This window comes from Lissotriton helveticus, chromosome 3_1, assembly GCF_964261635.1.
Source record: "Lissotriton helveticus chromosome 3_1, aLisHel1.1, whole genome shotgun sequence".
In the NCBI taxonomy this organism is placed as follows: domain Eukaryota; kingdom Metazoa; phylum Chordata; class Amphibia; order Caudata; family Salamandridae; genus Lissotriton; species Lissotriton helveticus.
In genome coordinates this window covers 920,010,602-920,031,977 of record NC_136061.1, presented here as the reverse complement: position 1 = coordinate 920,031,977, position 21,376 = coordinate 920,010,602, and the positions used below count along the sequence as shown (strand labels likewise).

Below are 21,376 nucleotides of genomic sequence, written 5' to 3'. Positions count from 1 at the left end.
CACCGTCTGATAGTGCCGCCTATGAATGTGGATGGGAAGGTGAGCAAGTTACTGGGTGAGAGGGTGGTGGAGTGAGTGAAAGAGGGAGTTTTTCAATGGATACTATAGCATGAATCTACTGGTGGATGAATGAAAGGGCAGGCGAGGGTGGGTGAGTGAGTGAGTGAGTGAGTGAGTAAGTGAGTGAGTGAGTGAATGAGTCAATGACCACAGAAGCAGGATGCCAGTGTTGTGACTTCAAGGCACCTGGAGTCTGACGATGAGTGGTTTAAAGGGGTGATCCTGTGCAGGATGTCACAAAAGGCCATAAAACCCAAGCATATATTTAATAAAATAACATTCTCAAATGTTATGTCCATTGTAAGTTGCAATATGCCTCGCAATACACAGTGCAGTCTAGTAGGCTCCACCTAAAAAGGAAGGGCACAATACAATGGAAACTCATCACCTGTGCATCCTTCCTTGGGTAATTTAAGCTCTATAAGTATACCTCTCGAGCGCTGGTGAAAGTACAAATTAGACGACTGATGTCCTAATATGACCGCAACACTAACCTTAGTAACCTAATTCCAAGTGAACACGAAACAGTGTACGCAGAGCTTCCAAAGCACATCATTGCCTGCATGCTGATACAGCACAATGAAATATGCCTATTTTATTTAACATATGCTGATGATCCATATGTCTTTTAAGTATGTATAATATTTGTCACTCTTACTGTATTTCTGATCCACCCACAATTACGGCTGGACTCCTCGACCCCTCCCCCCAAAAAGTAGTCAAATCCAGCAAGAAAACTGGACTGACAAACAAATAGGTAAATTATTTTGAGAATGAAATTTATTGAATGTAAATTAGCTTCATATATATTCTTTGTGAATAGCCTGAAAACCTGATCGGATTTTTACCTGACTGGGGACAATGAGCCCAGCCCAAGGGTCTTTCTGTTTCTTCTGCCTACAGCACTTACTTCCTGCCTCTCGGAGTCATGCTACACCTCACTGTCAAGGACCTAGGAACCTGGAACACGTTGTCGACTTCTACCCAAAATATCCAAAGAACGAGTATTAAACAACGGGCTACAGTAATATTGTAGCAGAAAAATTGACACGGTAATATGTAGTTAAGTAAAAATTTACTGGATCTATGCACATTGAAGATATATATATATATATATATATATATATATATATTGTCATGCTGTGCCTATGTATATAGTTAAGCATAAGTTTACTAGTCTTAACCCCAGATCTATGTACATTGAGGATATCTATATCTATCTATGTATATGTATACATATATGTATTTTTAGTCAAGTTACGTATCTGTGGAGTTAAATATAGTGACTTTATATTTACCTATATACAAGTAGCTTGTCAATATTTTGGTTGTCGATATTTTTGCTACAATATTATTGTATCCCGATAGTTAATGCTTGCTGGTGGGTAGCTTAACAGGGGTGTATCAAGTGCCGTTAAGAAGCCAGGACTCAAGTCTATATACCTCTGTTGGTAATAGTTTTGCAATATGCTATATGATGGGCAACAATTATTTTATTGAGCGGGATCTGCCGACCAACAAGGTTCTGCCCAGGTAATTTTCAGCCCTACCACCCAGGCACAGATGTATTTGTTCCGGGCTGGATAAATCATCTGCACAAAATGGCATGTATGATGAATATTAATGAGCTTGGCAGTGCCTTTGTGTCAAACTGCAGTAGCAGAAAAGACTGTGTTGATAAGTTCACTTGGGGCAGTGGAACTACACTGATTGCCTACATGGCAACAGTCCCCACATTTTGCAAACGCTTCACTTAAAGATGCAGCTATTTACAACTCCATGGCTATCACAGGAGACTGCAACCATTACCGAGATGGCGCGCTCACTGCACCTTCACTAGTGTCAGACTAAGGCAGATAATAGGCCAGGGTACTAAAATAAAAGATGCTATATAATTATTTTGCAAGGTATGGAAAACTGCATAGATTTGAGCTTGCTGCAGGCAATGTTTGTTTTAATATCAAGGAAATCAAAAGTAAGAACTGGCCCAGCAGACTTTAAAATGGCCATCAAACAGCCAAAAAACTGCGCCCCAGACTGACCTCTCAGACAAACTCATTGAGCACTGTCTGCTTGTCCTATAGGTCAGTCCCACCATGACCTTCACCCATCCGGCTCCCTGCTTCGTCCATGGGTGTGCAACAGATCTGTTCTGTAGACATCTCCAGGGGGCTCAAGTTTAGCTAAACCTGGGGTTTGCACATGCAGATCATAAAGCCATACAAGGCCTCATTTCTTCCTCTAGGCAGTGGTCTTCAAACTTTTTAATGCTGCACCCTCCACCACCACCCAGAAAAAAAATACAATTCATCGGGCCCCCTCAGATTTTTCATAATTATTCTATTAAACTGGCAATGTTTAAATAAGTCTAGACTTATTTATACACAAGACATGTTTAAACATTGCAGTAAAATTATGTTACCTTTTTTTCCCAGCTAGGATATAAATGACAAAAAGAAGCTAGTGATGGTCCATTACAGAGTGGCTCACTGCTGCTCATTTTCCCCCATTGATTAAAACAAAGCACTTCTATCAGCATAATGCTTCTTTTGGCCAGAGCCCGGCCCACCCCCAGCTTGAAGACCCCCTTCTCTAGGGGCCTACTCTGCCTTTATATCAAGGTTGATACATTGAGTACCATTAAATTGGAACCATGGTAGCATCTGTTCTTTGTGGTGCTATGAAACTGCCAAAGTGTGGAAGCAAACACTATAAAAGAAACAAGTTGTTATGAAAATTATTTATTTTCAACGGGAGAAGGCTCAGTGATCAATATTCATGAAAAGTGTTAACATGGGTGACCTCGCAGAGGCAGGTGAACACCTGAAGCCCCATGTTTGATTCCATGAGTAATGCTGTTACGAGTGACCGCGTCGCAAACATGATGGATACTCCATACGGCTTAATGCAAGTGCCATAGGATTAAATAAAGCAGACAGGAAGTCTGCAATGTTTGTGAAGGAGTAACCCATCCGCCAAACTGTAAACAAGCATTCAGAAAAAACACATGCAGATAAGCATGCAGGCCAATATAAGAGAAGCCCTGAGAGATAGGCAGACACAGAGCAAGTAGACAACATATATATTAATAAACAGAGAGGTAAGCAAACTGACAAATGGACTGGCAGTGGATAGTAGGCGAGCAGTGGACAGGCAGTAGGCAGGAAGGCAAGCAAGACACAGGCAGAGTGAAGGCTAGCAGGAAGGCACAGCGGTAGACAGGCAGGACACTAATCAACAGACACGCTGAAAAGCAGCATGGTGGATTGACAGCCGGGCATGCAGAATTAGAAACGTCGGTGGGAGTTAGAAGAATCACAAGCGCTGAAAAGCAGACAGAGTTTAAAATACACAGATAATTAGATAAAACACAAACTTTCAAGTACTCACAAAAATAAATAATATAGTGATCGTGGAAGGGTTAACCTAGAACAGTCATTGTACGTCCATGATCATATGTTCACTTTTCTGGTTCAAGAAGGGTTTGCCACTTTATAGTCCACTAAAGATGTGCCATGCAGGGACATAAGGTTCGGACCCTTGCAAGATGCTAACTGTTGACTATGTGAATTAATTCCAGTTAGATTCATTGTACGTAAATGTATGTTGTGTGGCTATTCTAATTATCTAGCATGTATTGTGCTCTCTTAGACATAGGATTAAAAGTCCAGCACTAACGTAAATGCCCCATTTTTTAAAATCTTTTTCATGCCCTCCGTTTAATGTTCACTATTTGCGTAATGCTTTTCTGCATAGCACTTATTCTCTTATGCAACAACACATTTCTCCAAATACACAGAATGGGTGAACCACTTTGCTACTTCAAGCTCTTAGTCTCTTAAGCACTTTAAGATAATGTTAGGTGCAAACAGGAAATGTGCAACATATTTTTTCCCGTAGATCTTAAGATGCAATGACTGGGATGCTATTTTAAAACTAGTAAATCTATCTGAAAGACATTGAAGACAAAAAAAACATAATGCCTCCATGCAGCGTCAGCACATCATATTGTTTTGTGATTTTTACTGGCTGAAGCATCTCCACGCCTCGTGCAGTTGAGCTTTACTAACACACCTTCTGCTGCACAGAAATTTGCTTCTGGCAATCATAGTTTCGACCGCAAAACCACAAGGAGGAGGCCCTTGCATTAACCCTTTGTGAGCCGCCCAGTATGCTTATCACGTTGTTGCGGGATGATTCGTCGCCGACATTAATATCCGCTGATTTATCTGGTGTATAGTGATCCCTTTGCACATTCCAAATAGTTTACAGACACGATTTGCATCTAATTATAATTTAATTGCTATGAGTTGTCGCTCAGTGTACGTCATAACTTAGGGTGGCTGAGTCAGCAGTGCAATTGTCAGGTCATTTAGGTTCTTGAAGGCTTGCATCCCATTGGGCGGAACTCTGAGAGCATCAGTAATCTTCTTACAGAGTAGTTACTGCAAAGCGTCTGTATATCTGCCCACATTTCATCATTTACGGATGTCTGCGTATTTAATGTGTTATATTAGGTTAATAATACTTAATCCATCACACCTGAGCTTGGAATGTAGAGAAAAGTGTCCGTCTGTACAGATAAGTGCGATGCAGGATCTTGAAAAGTATCACTGTGTACAGAGAAGTGCTGATTTTTCCCCCTTATATAGTATCACATTCTTAGAATGAATGCAGCAAAACCTTTTGTAGACCAAGACTGCACTACAGAGGTGCGGCGATGTTACCCCACAGAAAGTAACACAGCCTGGGAGAAAAGTGCTGATTCAATGCATCGAAAAACAAACCATTGCTACAGAGAACTGCGGATACCGTCCCATGAGTAGATCAATGGTCTTACAGAGAAGTGCTGTTGCAATCCTTCGAAGAGAAACACATCCACACAGGGGAAGTCCCTTAAAGAGCAGAGAGATTCTGACTTACTCCATGAAAGTATTGATAACTACGGGTACAATTCCTTGAAACATGACGCCGCGTTACACAGTACTTCTAAAATATTCAATGAAAAGTATTATGTACCTTGAAGGACACAGTGCTACTGAGAAGTTCTGCTACTATTCCCATGAACAGGCTTACAGTCCTACAGGGGAAGAGCAGGTGTTCTCAAATTAAAAGTATTGTGGCCATACTACTTTCATATTGTGAAATCAAGTTTTTTCTCTTTTAAATGTAGAAGGGGGGACTGAATGTCTTCAATATAAATATACTACTGGGCCACACTTCTAGCTTTCTTTTGGAGGTAAACCTGACATCTGCCACAAAGCCCTTCTCACTATATTGGGCATGGTTTGTTCATGGAAAATCTCCATAGGCAAAACCAACCCTGCATGGCATCTCGCCCTAGATTGGGGAAAACAGATCCCTGCCCACGGGAAAATCAGGCAAGCGCAACAACCTGTCACCGAGCTAACTGGCCAGGTCCTTGGTAAACAATTACTATATAGAATTGTATAACATATACTATAGATTTTTTCCCAGAAGCATTCATTCAGGTTCTGGTGAATAAATGACGACAGGTACATAATAAGAACACACATTGGTCATGTCTGGACAAGAATGACTTTAAGTTAAAAGTTGCTTGGACTTAACATCATTATATACATGAGTGGTCACCAAATGCCAATGGTAGGTCCACGTACCATTGAGAATTACAGCCGACCCATTATGTAATGTTGGGTGTTCACCAGCAGAATCTTCCCCTGACAGGAAAATGCCACCACAGAGAGACTCCGCCACTGACCACTGGCAGATATTGGTGAGCATGACGGTATGTGAATGGTGTTGCCTCAATGCACATATGACTGTGCCCCCTATCATCACAGAACAATCGGCAGTGATATGCAAACATTTCTCACATTTACACCAGGCCTCTGATAAATGTGGATGGTGTTTACGGTTAATAGAGGTGCCCATGAGATCTGACTGTATAAGGATGTCCAGGGTAATTTCTTCATTGTCCTGTATGGTGAAAGGACACATAACTGCTGCCACCTCATGAGGGGATACCATAAGGTCCTCCTCGCCAGATGCAAATATTTCCGGTGACACTCATGTAAAGCAGCTGGCAGAAATAGATAGGCAGATGGGAAAAGGTAGGCTCTATATATAAATATATTTAAGCGGTGGTCAATGTAGTGAGTGAGACAACCTCTTAAATGTCTTTTTATGACCCTACTTAAATGTAGAAAGGCAAAAGTGACCAAAGATTGGAATTTTCAAATATCTTGCTTGATAAGTACTCTCCATGACTCCCAATATCATGTAGGGTTGGAAGCACTATCTCCTTATAAATACATTTATTTATTTGAGTATTTTTGTATAGCACATAATTTAACCCGAAACCCACTTTAAAATGTGCATGAAATAATTTGTATCTCTGGGATGATGCATTATGTGCTTCCCTTGTATCAGTAATGAATGTTTTTGATGGGGGGCAGTTTTCAGGGTCATTTGGACCCTAGAGAGCTTCCTGCGATCCTGCCAGGTCACGTGTGGCCATGGCCTCCACTCTGGTCATAGAAGACAATATGCTCTATTTAGAGATCTCTCCCTGCCTGCGGTAATCTCTAAGCCTTCAGAGCAACTGCTCTCTTTGGTTACATTTGTGTGGTATTAATAACTTCACAAACATAAGCATGGAGGTGTCTCCCATGTGGGTGAGGGCCATTGAGCGATATCCCAGAGCAAGATCGCCAAGTGTCTCATGGGCACAGATAATATTTAACCAATGGGCTGACAGGTGAAAGGTTTCTCTTGGCAGAGCCTTCTGAGGCTCCATCATAAAAACCCTGCAGTTCCCCCACCTCTAAAACGGGCATGGGGAGACAATTAATGGGGGGGGGGGGGGTTGTGGCAATGCAGCGGATTTACAGAAATGCTGGACGTCTGCCGACCTCTAAATAATCTGCTTTATGTCCATGTAGGCACTTCTAAGCCAGTCATCCTTACAGTTTGTAGATACGGTTTGCTTGGATATTCAAGGGGGTGAAGTTAGTAGCGAGGTGAATCTTAAGGTAAGGGTTGTGTTTAATGTAGGGTTGAGGTGAGGAGGATTAATGAAGGTAATTGAATTGATTTTTCATCAGTATGGGTATATTGTTGTCAGGTGATGTTTATTATTGTATTTCTTCATTATTGCAGAATATGTTTTCAGTCAGTTTTGGTCTAAAGTTTGATGATCCTTTGTCTTGGGTGGGTTCATACATGTCATCATCTTCTCCATGTACTTCTGCAAAACCTTTTTTCAGGCTACAGCTACATGGCCACTCAGCATACAAAGCAGGCAATTCACTTTCACAAGTAGTGGAATTCCACACTACCAATCTTTGGGGTAATTGAAAAGACCTCAGATGCAGGACGTCCTATGCCCTTTGACTCCTGGTGACATCACTGGAAAAAACATCATGTGATATTTTATCCATGTAATGTGAACTACAGTTTTATATGACTTTGTGATACTCTGACGGCTGCAGCTCACTGGTGCTCCTATCTGATGACAGACACTAACAAAGAACTACTTAAACAGAAAAATCTAAAGAAAAGCTTACTTTTAAAAGAATAACCTTCAGATTCGTAAGACCATAGTAGTCACGAAGTAGTTACCAATGTTTGTATTATGTTGTAGCATTTATTTAGCACTTCAAACCCCTGTCGAGCTCCTAAGGTGTCAATAGCAGCAACAAGTAGGAAGCAATTTGTACTATGAACTATCTCTAAATAAGTCCACCACCTTTCGCAAGACTGTTGGAGACAAAATAATTCACCAGGCATGGCAATTCCTTTAGAAAATCACTAAAAAGGCCTAGAGCCTGATTTAGTGTTCAGCGGACATAGGACATCCGCCAAAAAGGGAGGGATGTCCTGTTTGCCCTACGTAAAGTGCGCATAAATGTGTATATACTGTAAGTAGGGCGTAAGGATATCCGCCTGATGCCCACGTCTGCCAAACTCTAAATCAGGCCCTTGGTTGCTTCAGAAATGGTCACACTTTGTTCTTTATCTGCCTGCAGTAACTAGAAGCTTTGCACTAACAGCTATGCCAAGCCCATGTTTCCCTCAAGACAGGTTTGCACTCACAGCACAATAAAGGCATTATTGAGACACCCATGAAAATGTGACTATACTGACGGTATGGGGGTCTGAGGACCAGCTGAGGGGAAGAGCGGCAGACTGACACAGTAACTCTCTTTTAAGAAGAGAAAAAGAAGGCGAATCTTAGATATCTGTCACTCTTGCCACAAGACGAATGACTGGGGCTACATATAGGGTATTGTTGGCCGCTGCCTTATGGTACCACCACAAAGGGCCTCAAGAGGGCACCAGATCACGAAAAATGGTCTCACAAAGGCTGTGATGTAAAAGGAACTGGAGCTTAGAAATGTCAAATCATTGCACCAGAGCTGACCGCAAGAATTAACTGGAACACAACCAGTAACTAAGAAATAGTAAACTCTGTCACTCTGAGCCAAACGATTGACATGTCAGACAAACAAAGACACCACAGATTCATCACCTATCACGCTACAGTGCAGATAAGAATGGAGGGTGCAAGCACTTACCAAACAACAAGTGCATAGGTTTCTAAAAAGCGCAGACTGGCCCTGACTCTAGGAAAACTAGAGTATTACGTAGCAGGCCAGTGGCTGTAAATGTCAACTGCATGTCAAACTTGCCGGCATACACCTGACTCTGACACAGCCTTAGTCGACTCCAATGGTGTTGCACTTACTAGAAAATCGACTAGTTATGCCTTCTAGCCTCTTACTAAGGGCTGTGTTGAGCAAAGGTGTGGGAGAGTACCACCAGTGCTACTACACTGAACCAACACATCAACCAATGGGATGGTCCTTTTTGTGGAATTACTCACCACAATGAAGCAGACTGTTAAATGCAGGGCTACTGGAATTAGGAAAGTTTGTGGCTGCAAAAACTGAATTTGAATTTCCTCTATTATATAATGCACCATCTGCAGCAGAGTCCACAGATTTTAACAAAAAACTGTGGAATTCCCTTCCCAAAATGTTCACTGGTCATCTTTCTGTTTCTTAGTGCGGTGTCTTGAGTATTAAACTGGTGCTAATGAAGTGAAACCTTTTCCCAGAACACGTAAGCCTATATAACAATGGTAAAATAATGAAGTAATAGAATTTAACTTATTTATTTACCATTGATTAGTTAGGATTCGATACTGTGGCTTTAATTCAGTATTAAACATTTGTTTTTTTGGTCTTTTTTATTATTTTATGACACTTTTTATGTATGTATTGTGCCTTTTATGATTGCAAACTATCGAATAAAGACTAATTATGATGATGATGAAGTAATAGTCACAAAATTTGTAAAATACGCCACATAACGTGCCTTTTCTTGCTGCATAATTTAGCCACCGCTGATGCACAACTTGGCCCTCCCCTGCCGCATAACTACTATGGCCCTTGTTATATCATTGGCGGCGAGAGGCAGTGAAGATTCGTTGCTCTGGCCTCTCTTTTGCTGCCTCGTGTTTCCTTGTCAAAGTGGCATTTTGTGCTCGGGTGCGCTGAGCTTTTTAAGGTAAATGTGCATGAAATGCATTGCTTTCATGGCAATCATTTTGGACTTGTTGGACGAAATGAACTCGCACGTTTTTTAAAGTCAACCTCCACAGCATAAAGTGGGTTCTTAAGCGCATCATTCAGCGGATTGTACGGCGAAACGGCAAATTAACTCCAAAAACAGTGCACAAGACGCCCTCGACAGGTCGGGCCCGCCACAATGATGTAATGATCAAAAGCCGGATTTAAACCCTGGGTTTGGTTAGGGTTGACGTTTGAGGTGTATCCGAAAGTGTTCGGATAGCAATCGCTTGCAAGCCTGGTCCTGTTCAGAGATTATCTCTGGAAGCGTTTTGAGTAAACTCGCGACGACCCATCGCGGTGTTTGTCTCTCCGCTGTTTTTAGGGTGGGCCTTCTCTCTAAATCTGTGCTGATTACCCTTTCATACAAAGCGGTTACATTACTAGCGCCTAATCAGCCCCAGTTCCCAAGCGCCGCGCCCTCTGGAGCTGAAAATCTTCGACTCGAAATGAGTGGAAATCTGACGACTGTGTGGCCTGCAATTAGGGCCTTTAAAGCTCGACCTGTTCTCGCCTCTGGCAGTAACGCCAGCTCTTAACGGGCCGCAGGGCCTTTTTTAGTCAATAAAAGAGGCTTACATAACCACAAACGTGTTAGCGTTCTGATGAAGTGATCAAAAGTAGACACGCAGAGCTTTAAAAAAAAAAAGTATAGAAAATAGTCATGAAAATAATGAACAAGGCAATAATAGTGTGGGTCTTAAAAGATGAACTCTGCTGTCTATATTCGCTTTATATGTAATAATAACTGATTGTTTATACAGCTCTTTTTCTGCTGATTCTAAGCGCTGTACTTAACGATACATGTCATTTAAAAGAGCAAAACTAACTTAGTATTGCTCTTTTAAATGACATGTATTTTGCCAACCCCTGAAGGGTGGAAGGCTGATTTGGGCTTGTATGATTCGATGTTGTGACTTGCAAATAATGCAGGTCAGCGGCGAGTGCTTAACTCTTTGTTCCATCTTGCAGGGTTTTTGAGGTAAGAGAAAAGCACAATAAATGGGACATGTCATCTGGTCGAAAGCCAGCCAGAGGAAAGAATTTTGGCGGTGAGACTAGTCACGTCACTGAATAAGCTCCGCCCAGATGCAGCGCCAGCAGTTTCTGGCAATATTTATAAGGGCAAGTAAACAAACGTCCTAAAGAGGCGCAGCATTTGTTATTATTTATCAATGTACATGGCCCTTTTTGTTTGTTAATACTACAAGAAAGGACTAAAACCAGGACTGATATCATCCTGTTCTTTGTTATCGACTGGTATTCATTGAATTTCACACTAGACAAGGGATAAATAATGTATATTTGCCATATATTAACGTGTAGATAGATCCCTGCACTCTTTGACCTCCTCGATAGGAGTGGATTGGACAAAGCACTAAATTGAGAGGCTGCTGGTGCAAGGAAGAGTCAGTCAACTCTCTGAAATTCTTCCAGGGGTATAGTTAGCTAGAGTTCAGCAGGTGCAGTCACACCGGGGTCAAGGTTGTGAGGGGTACACTGCCCCCCAACGTGTCTGCTTTTTACTACCAAACTGGGGCTGAAGGCCGTTTTCACTGGAACCCTTGCTGCTGCCACTGATTTCTCTACACTCTACAGGCCTCTTCACCCGAGAGAGGGAATCCCCGTCTCCTGGCAGCTGCATATGAAAGTCTGCTGCCTGCTGGGCTGCGGTAAATAGTGCCAGCCCCCCGCCTGCTGGTGCCTGGAACAGGCGCCTACCTTGTCGATCACCCCCTGCAGCCTGCATGTGGGTTGGGCCATCCACCCGCCTAACAAAACAGACTCAGAGAGCTGAATATGAACATCTCCTGCCTGCTGGGCGTCCCAGCCCCTCGCCCCCTCCTCCTCCGCCTGCTCGTGTCTGTTCTGTGGATGCCTACATTGGCAGCTCGCCCCTGCAGCCCTGGGTCACCCGCCCTCCTCACGAAGTGCACCCGGGCCTCCAGGCGCTGCGTGCACAGAGGGCGCCCGCTGAGACTCCATCACCTGCAGCAGACCCGGGATGGACTCCAGGGGTTCCCACATGTCACAACGTCACACTGCTGGCTGATGACAGGCAGTGAAAAGGAAACGCAGCACGTGACGGCGGTGACGGGATATTTGCAGGGAGGGAGGCAGCATACACATGACGTCACCTGTTTACCAACAACCTGCCCCGTAAAAGGGTCCATCGCAGCCTCTAACAAGGAGATGCACATTGGAGGCTGACAATAGTCAGAGAGTATGACATGCAGGTGGGGCAGTGTGATGGATGCGCGAGGGATTCTGCAGTAAGCTGCACACACGATAGGCACTTTGGAAACTGACGAGGGTTCAATGTGCATGAAATGCACCTAGGGTATTTCTCAATACTCTGTGCACATGGTATGTGCAGTAGACACTGCTGTAGGCACATTAACTACTACTAGAGACCCGCCCCTCTTGTAGGAACACTGGACGCTGCTAGTTGCTCTTTAACCATGATAGGCACATTAGACACCTCTGTATGCTTTGTACACGAGATATACACATTGTCACCTCCACATGTCTACGACGGGCCGCAGCCCTGAAGGCTCAGCAGGGCAGGGGTGCTATACTAAACATAGAAGTGCCGCCATGAGGCAGTATATGAGAGAGTTCAGGCAGAAATTCAGAACAAAAGACAGCTTCTGCATAAAATCAGTGCCATTTTGAGCGGGGGTCCTACAACCACTACCGCTCTCAATGGTGTTCAACAATCACAAATAATTTGATTTGCAGCAGACATGCATTATAATGAGCACACCGGATGGGTGGCTTCCACGAGAAGTGTCAATAATTTGACCGACCAGAGAATAATATTGTGTGCTTATAGGGCTAGTTTAAGACGCATTAATCACCGTCACCCCAATAAAGGACAATAAAACGAGCTTCCAGTGTTTCGTGATACTGTGAAGTCTCACGTGTGCATGGTTCACGTTTGTGTCACACACACAGTCGTGCTTGCCACCTCTCACTGAGCTTTGTGGTAAGCAGGGAAGCGTGGATTAACCAATGATAAATCATACAAGCGTTTCACTAACTCGTAACACAACACTGGGAGTTTAAAGGGTTTAAAACACAGCAACGCCTCTGCCGGTCCATCCACAAGGGAAGGGGGCATCCTGTTGTGAGACGTCCCATGAGGACATCTCCGCACGCGGCCCTGGAAGTTTGCACTAGTGGTAATCGGGGCAGAGTGCTCAGGTGAGCACATTTGAAGGCCTGTCTCCTCTAAGTGCAGCGCCCCCACCCCCGCGTGTGTGGAAACCACAGCCCACATCAGAGCCTGTCACACGTGAGGCACAGCCGAGGAGCCGCACTCCATATATGGTAACCGGAAACCTGCACTACCGCAGCATCCCGAGGTGGCGCATGTGTGATGTGTGTACAATCTATTGCACTGAGAGCGTGCTCACTAAGTGCACTGCATGGGGTTTTAACTCTGTAACACCGGCGGCATAGTGACATGCCAAGACCTATACATGACATGTGGGTACAATCAGGTGCATTGAGAGGAGACCTAGTCAAGTCACTGCCCTGAACTGCGTATGAGATGTGTGTACCTCCACCTGCACCCCTGAAAAGAAGGTACACTCCAGCACAGGCACACAGACATACACAGATCAATTGCACAGTGACAACTATCTTGTAAGCGAGTACATGCACACACTCTGCATATGAAAAATGCACCCGGTAGTAATACTGCACAATGGATATAATCACTGACAGGCAAGCACACATAAGAGCATGCAGTTCATTGCACAGTGTGTGCACATTACATATGAGATGCGTGTGCAGGCGGTGACCGCAATACACAAAAAACCGAATACTTGACAATGTCTGCTAAAAGTCCATCAGGCCCAGCTCCAAATTGCGAAGCTATACACATTTGCACAGCGCATACTACAATCGGAAAGGTCTCAAAACCAATTCAGTGTCACTCAATGTATTGTAACCGAAGGAAGGAAGAATGTGTCCGTGTGAACCTTTGAACCCCAAATCTCTGCAGCAGGTGCTCTGATCCACTATGGTGCTCAAAGCATGCACTAAGTTACATTTCATGAAATGCTCCTAACTGCAAAACATACAAAATGGCTGTATTAACTTTTATTTTGGCGGATCTGCTCTGTGTGTGTCCCGAGACTAGATGACAAACGACACCAATACTCTGGCAAATAAATACAGTTTGCTTCTAAATGGGAGGCAGCAGCCCCTTTCTTCCCTGCACGCATGGAAGTAGCCCGAGGTGTGAGGGCGGATTCCTAAACCTAGTATTCGGTGTCAGCACGAGGCATGTGGGGACACGAGCCCTGAACATGCCTTCACAAGCGAGCGCTGCGAGCCGGTGATGCAGGCTCAGAGGCACTCGGCAGGTGCACTGTGCTCAGCAGGTGCCCCGACCTGCACGTGCTCCAATAACACGGCTCCGAATCAGGTAGATATCCCGAAATCACTGACACTTTGATGTGCGGCCCTGGCAGCTTTGGGCAGAGACTTTAAAGGAACTATTATCAGCCACTGGATACAAATGTCCTTCATTAAAAACAATTAAAAAGTCGTACAATATTTTACTTTAAAAAAACCCCAAAAAAACATGTTTGTGGCTATATTTTTGCAGCTGTTCCTAGTGACGCTTTAAGCACAGAAAGCATGGATCAAAAGCCATTTCTGTGCGTGAGCGTGCGAACTTTCGGTAACTGTATGATTTGTACGTACGTAGTATGAACACATAGCAAATGTTTATCTTCTAAGGTACACACTGACTTGGCTTAATATATTTTCCCTTTTATATATGTTAAGTGTGTGTTTTGCTGCACAGTCTAGGAAATATATGTAAGAATGCGAAACAATTCGAGCATGATCTGGGGAGGTAAGCGCACAGAAGTAGGCCGGGGGATGTTATCGGCGCTAAGCAAACCATTCATGCACTTAAGTAAATAATATACACTCCAGTGTGTGTTTAAAAGTAATGGTACGTGTGTGTGTGTAAGGTCAGATAATATACACACGTATGTGAATGAATAAATATGTACAAGTAAACATATACATAAAATACACGCATTGTAGTTTACACGTTAATACGTCACATTAATGAATATAATAAATGATTTCTGTCATATATATGTGTATATATATATATACACACACGTTTTTCTTTTTTTCACATAAAAAGCCCTCTGCCAAGGCTGCGTATCTCAAACAGCGCGCGGCGAAGGCCAGTCTCCAATGAAAGCACACGTGCAGCACAGACAGGTCAGTACTTACTCGAGGTCGTTGGACATGTTCCCCGGCATTCCCAGGCTGTGACCGGCTCAGTGCAGTGTCTTCTCTCGTCTGCTCCTGCTCCGCACAGACAGCGGCCGCTCAGGCTGCTGTGCAGGTATTCTGCTGACAGGTGGCTTCCCTGCAGAGCGCCCTCTGATTGGCTGAGGCGACAGGTGCCGCGAGACAGGTACACCTCGGCAGGTGCAGCCTTTAACCCTGCGTGCGCCGCCGGCCGGGCTTAGGGGAGGGGGCGAGAGGTGAGGGCGAAGAGGAGGAGGCACTTTCTTATTATTCTATAAAGAGGTAGCTGTGCCCTGAGACACCAGCGCGGTTGGGAGGTGGAAGTCGAATTACTGAACAAGCGCCGTCTTGTTCAGGTTTCGAGTTGCATAATCATAATACTCCAGGTTTTTACCTATTTATTGGACTGGAATGAAACAGGACAAGGTGGCGCAGCCAATACGTTTTAAAAATTCCACAGCGCTCTTCTTAGTCTCCCATCCCACCTTAATTACCCAAATCAATCAATCCTTCCTTCCTTCCTTCCTTCCTTCCTTCCTTCCTTCCTTCCTTCCTTCCTTCCTTCCTTCCTTCCTTCCTTCCTTCCTTCCTTCCTTCCTTCCTTCCTTCCTTCCTTCCTTCCTTCCTTCCTTCCTTCCTTCCTTCCTTCCTCCCTCCCTCCCTCCCTCCCTCCCTTCCTCCCTCTCTCTCTCTCTCTCTCCCTCCCTCACCCTCACCCTCACCTCTACTTTTTTCTTCAAACACGATTCATCAATTCTTGTCTCCTATTTTTCTTCCTTACTCTTTCACTCCTATCTTTCTTCGCTTTCCCTTCATTATTCCGTCTTCCCCATCTCCTATCCTCTCCTCCTTTCTCCTCTTCATCCACCCTCCTTTCTTTTATTCTAAAAATCATTCCATCCCTGCTTCCCCCTTCCCTTTTGCGTCCATTAACATGGGCCCTCCCGTCTGCACAAACTTTTTAAAATATAATATTTGCACGTACCGTTTCTTCACGCCGCGACGCCAGTGATATAGATGCCCAGAATATATACACTATGCATACATTTATAATATTTATTGATAGCTGCTAGAATTCTATTTGTCAAATCCTTGTGTTCCATTTTATAGTGTGTTATATGCCACATCGCTGTATTTCATGTACATATAATTAGTATGATGGAATGGTATGTCACAGATGTATATCACACAGAGCCAGGGTGACAAGATGGCGCCCAGGCTGCCCCTGTGGAGGTGTATGCACGGCACGCCCTGGTGCTGCGCGGCCCAGGCACCCGAGCGCAGTGCGCGAGCTCTCCTCAGCTCCTCTGAGTGAAGGCTGGGCTGTGACTCATGGGCTGGGCGCAGAGGCCGCCTCGGTTTCTGGGACATGTCGGCACAGGCCTCAGCTAAAACCCATTCTCGGTTTCTCTGTCTCCGGATACCTGGCTCCTGCTCCCGCTCCCTGGGTTTCGCCTTAATGCCGCCCTCCTTAGCAGATCTGTATCTGTCTCTCGCCCTCCAGCCTTTCAGTAATTATGTGTCCTTTTTAGCTCGCCCCCGCGCCACTCCTCTTTCTAACACCCCCGCTGCTTCCCTCTTTTGACCCATTATCGGCCTTTCATCTCTTTGGATCCCTGGGAATCTCACCGAGTGCTCTCTGGGCAGGGGGGAGCGACCATGGAGCTGAGGTGTCTGCCCCCTGTGAAATCAAAAAGACCCAGGGTCTAACCCTGGCGTCTTCAGTCAGATGGCCTAATTGTGTGATCCGGGGCAAATCTCGCCATCTCTCTCTGGGCCTTGTTTTCCATTCCCACCAAAGTCGATGGTGCATTAAATTGGTTGAATCCCTTCAATTAAACTGGACTCAGCTTTACCTCACTATGTTATGCCATGGTTATGTTATGCTATTTTATTGATATCCGAACAGTGTTCATCCTAGTATCAGAGTGGCCTCGGAGTGTTATTGGCCATTATAAGACAAACCTTGGCAAATGAAAGTCGTGTCAAGGCATAGCTGGTTGCAACTGGCACGAGATGCACATTCCTTGGTGTGATAATAATATTCAACTTGTGGTGCACGCAACACGTCCTCGCAGATGGCCCCATTCACGTCAATGCAACCTGTAACACACAATACATGCTCTCGGGGAAGAGAAGTACTACAGTTAATGGGAGCTGGACAGATCTTACCCAGTGTAACATGTGCACCACGCCGGCACAATTTCGCGTAATTCACGCATCCCGAGTTGCTGGAGATGTGCGAAATTTCATGTGTTTTTTTGCCCTGGGGAGACTGGTTTGAGTAGAAAAATGTTTGCTGAAATAAACCTTTCCCTCAAAGGAGACCATTTTGCCAGTTTCTCGCATGATTTTTCTATGCAAGTTACACTCATGAGGACAAAGGTACTTGGGATACCAGCAAAATCTATTTCACATAATATACACAATTTGGCGTAAAAAAATACACATTTTACCCACGCCCCAAAAATGCGAATTTAGAGTCAGTAAAATCCTTGCTCCTCTGCCACCAAATGGCCTTCTTCTCAGAGTTTGATGTGATGGCAGTGCCACTGTCTGTTCTTTACTATATGCGCCAGTGCACCTTGGGTGTACCTGACCTACACTAAGACACCTGAGCATATGACAGTATTTCGTGCACAGGGTGGAAGCAGCTGCTCATATGACTCTGTTTCTTGTACATGCTCCCTGTACTTGGGCATTGTGGACGGTTGCTCTTGAAAATAGGAGCTACGTGGCTTATTACACTATACTGCAATGGCACAAAGCTGCAGTGCCTGAAATTTGGTATCACCCCCACCATGTGGAGGTTGTAACTGGCAGTTGGAGTGGTGAAGGCATTTGATGCATAGAAGTGCTTATGTGGAAATTCTGGACTGATGAAACAGTAAATGGGATACGATATTTTTTCCTGGGTATAGACATTGGCGCCTGAGTATATGAGGCCGCACCATTGTATAACATGCAGTAACTTGGCAGATTAGGCCAGTACCTATGCATGTGAAACTGCACATGTGTATGCGAGGCTGTACATGGGCACCTAAGGCCTCTGGGTGGCTATATACTCCTTTTATTTGGTGGCAGAAGTGGCTGTAGCTGGCCCATGGAGTCTCGGCCTGGGCATGTTGCTGTTAATGGTTAATTATCAGTTATATGGCATTGCAGCACCAGAAAAGACCTCGCCATATACTAATGTAAGCAGGCGAGTGAGAAAGCATTTAAGCATGTGTGCTGCCGTGCGTAGATTAAATTTGAATGAGATCTGTTGCCCTTGTCTCTGTTTTTTATTTTCTCCTTTATTCCATCAAGTCTACTCAGTGGCTGTCCTGTGCACGCATTCTGTGCCTGTTGTGCTCTCTTTGTGTTCCTTGTGCACGGTACCATCTGTTTTTCACTCTTCTTGTTGCTCAGGCCATAGCTTATTTTTTCTCATTGCTTTCTTTCTCTTGCTGTCTCTTGGTCCCTCTCAAACCTTCTGTATCTCCCTCTTTTTCTGCCTCTTGGTCCTTTTGCCCTTTTCTATCTTGAACCATCGATCATCATATGTCTTCCTCCCTCACCTCATCTCCTGGTTTCCACCCCCCATTCTATTAAACTCACACTTTCTCTTTCCATTCCCCTCTCCATCCCTCTCTCTGAGCCAACTCTTTCAATCTCTGATTCCCTGCCTATCTGTCTCCCTCACTTAGCATTTATCTTCTCCCCTTGGATTTCCCCTTCTCTCTTCCAGTTTCCCATAAAATTAGCATCAACGTTTCTGCTTTTTCCACATTTTCATTGAGTGTTTGAACTCGTGAGGATGAGTAAAGGTGATCAGGGGGGTACGAGACATCAGTATACTCTGATGATGTTTCCCATCGCCAGTGGATTAGCGGGGTTTATGAAAATATTAAGAGAATAGCTGCAGCTGGGTTACAAATTTCAAAGAAACCAAGCAACCCATTTTATTCCCATCAGTGCTGCTTGATGATGTTGGTGGACAATCGAGTTACAAATGTTTTCTACTGAATTCAGTTGTACCGTAGGGATTTCTGAACATTGGAGGATAAAGGTCTGGAGGAAGTAACCCTGGTCAAATTAAAAAGATGACTGAAACCAATGCATACCAATAGCCGGTTCCCCCATGAAACTGGAATCTAGTGGAAGGGTCTCAAAAGCATTCCAGTATTTGTTCTTCAATAGGATTATACTTGGTCAAGTAGAAACCATTTGTGGTAGTCAACAGGACTTTCTCCTAGAAGGTTTGTAGAACTGGGAACCTATTGAGCTAGAAGATGTAGATATAATTCATAATAAGTATTTAAAAGCCCAAGCAAATATCTTACAATGCCAATATTTTGTGCATCATATGTATTTAATGTTTTGCTGTGGTTGTTTTAACCTTACAGCTTCACTTATATTTTAATGTTTAGGGTAATTTAATATTTGCCACTGGTGTTTAAACTATTTCTCCTCTCTTCCGGTTTTAACAGATAACCGAAACAAGGTACACCATGTTAATGTAACCTGGCCAGGACCCCCTGTTTTGGTCAAGTGGAACAGCCAAAATATGAATGTATGTAACTACATTTTTGTACTAAGAATAAGATGTACCATTTTAATAAAGAAAAAAAACATATATTAAAGTTATGTTGCATCAGTAAAGGGTTGCACACCTGCCGTCATAGGTTTGAGATGCCAAGGTGATAGACGAGTCCCCATCTCATGAAAAGGCAAGCATCAAATCAATATATAGCGGATTGTACAGTATCCAAATGTTAAATAACAATAACAATCTACTCCATCTGCGGTTACCCTCTAAGTAAAGTCTAGTATGGTTGTTTCACCCACACAAATAAATATACTAGACACATATAGGCTGAAATCGCCACTATAAAACACACGAGTCACTCCCTACAAGGCTCCCATCGCGCCCGAGGACTGCCTTCATAAATCGCTGTCAGTTTCGCCGGCCCGTGAGAGCTGGAGGACGCCATGTTATTTACAAAGATTCCGGCTTCCGTACTCTACTAAGCAAATGGGGATGTTAAACTCTGCCTTGTTTTCTTCTTAGTATTAATGCTAAATTTTCTATGTACCGCGTCATACAGCGCTTTATGTAAATAAGAGCTCTCGTAACGAGCAGGACCTATATGACAGGCCTTGGAGCGACTGAAGGGTCGGCCGTCCCGGGATTCGATGGCGTGAGTTGCCTAGCAACACTTCTGTCCAGTGGCTAGATTGCAGCACACTGAGCGAGCCGCCACCTTCACCAGAAAGTAAGGTCCACTCCTAATTGAACTGATCACATCAGCATGATATTGGCCAAGGTGCTTTGAAGTGAGGATTATTGAATGAGAATTAGCAGGCCTTTCATTCACAAAATGAAGTGTGGTAAATAAAGTTCATTGTCTCCAGCACACCTTTCTGTCCCAAATTAAACCCATATTAAAACCTTTGACTTTAAACAAACCAAAACATTAGACAATTGTTCCTATGAGGTTCAGCAGCAGGGGAGGCCCGTGAGAGCACTGTGTGACCGAAGGCATACGAATTGAAGACAAAGGGCGGGACAATTACATAGGTGGGGTGGCAGACAGACGCATGGACCCACCATAGGAGTCGGCTCCAGACCAGACACCAGACTTAAGAGCGGAGGCGTGTTTGTTTATTTATACAATATTGTCACACATCGCCTGCAATAACAGGCCGGTGTTAAATTAAAACAGTTGTCGAGAATGTTTTTTTTTCAATGCCACCAATTCACAGGTATAACTGTGAAACATGAACATTTTCTTTTCTCAGACACATTTTCAACATTTTTATCAACAAGTCCATCTTTTTAAAACTCCTAAATATTTGTCACCAATGACCCCAGCTTATTTTTGAAACTTCAGTTTGACTTTTCGAAGCTTCTAATTACAATTTTCCTAAATGCCATGTTGTTGACGAGTTATCACCAACTCGAGTTCCAAGAAAAAATGTCGCCAATAGAGTAAAGGTGTGAATGAGACACATTCCCTCACATTGATGGTGCTCGGAATTAATTTTAGCGTTCGAGAGGGAAGAGTCATGATGCTCAGACCCAGAATTAAACCAGAAATAAGTGCAGGAGGAGTATCATTGGTACACTGTTGCGATGTTTTGTCAAAAAAGAGAAACCATTGCTTACTTAAAAACTCTCCATACACGTTTAACACCCGGGAGAGACATGCTACCTCTAATTCGGGCTGCAGAAGCCAGTTCTGAGTGGGTTAATGATCTTCTACTCATGTAATGCTCAACAGAAGTTGGTAAATGCGAACCAGCAATGCACCTTCTAAGCACCAATGTAGTCGTCAATGTAATCATCGGTGGATGGATTCTGAAACATCAAATAAACAGAGGCGGGACCAGACTCGGGCACGCCACCGAGTTGGTGGTCGCGCCGGTCC

At 44.0% G+C, this 21,376-nt stretch overlaps 1 protein-coding gene across 1 annotated transcript in view; it reads right to left on the bottom strand.

Moving 5' to 3' along the window:
* Window positions 1–15,100, bottom strand: part of GRHL3 (grainyhead like transcription factor 3) — a 95,737-nt gene extending 80,637 nt beyond the window's left edge. The window contains exon 1 of the mRNA XM_078681257.1: window positions 14,943–15,100. Coding sequence (XP_078537383.1) covers window positions 14,943–14,971 — 29 coding nt within the window. The 5' untranslated portion in view covers window positions 14,972–15,100. The remainder of the gene's footprint in view (window positions 1–14,942) is intronic.
* Between the last annotated feature and the right edge of the window lie 6,276 nt (window positions 15,101–21,376).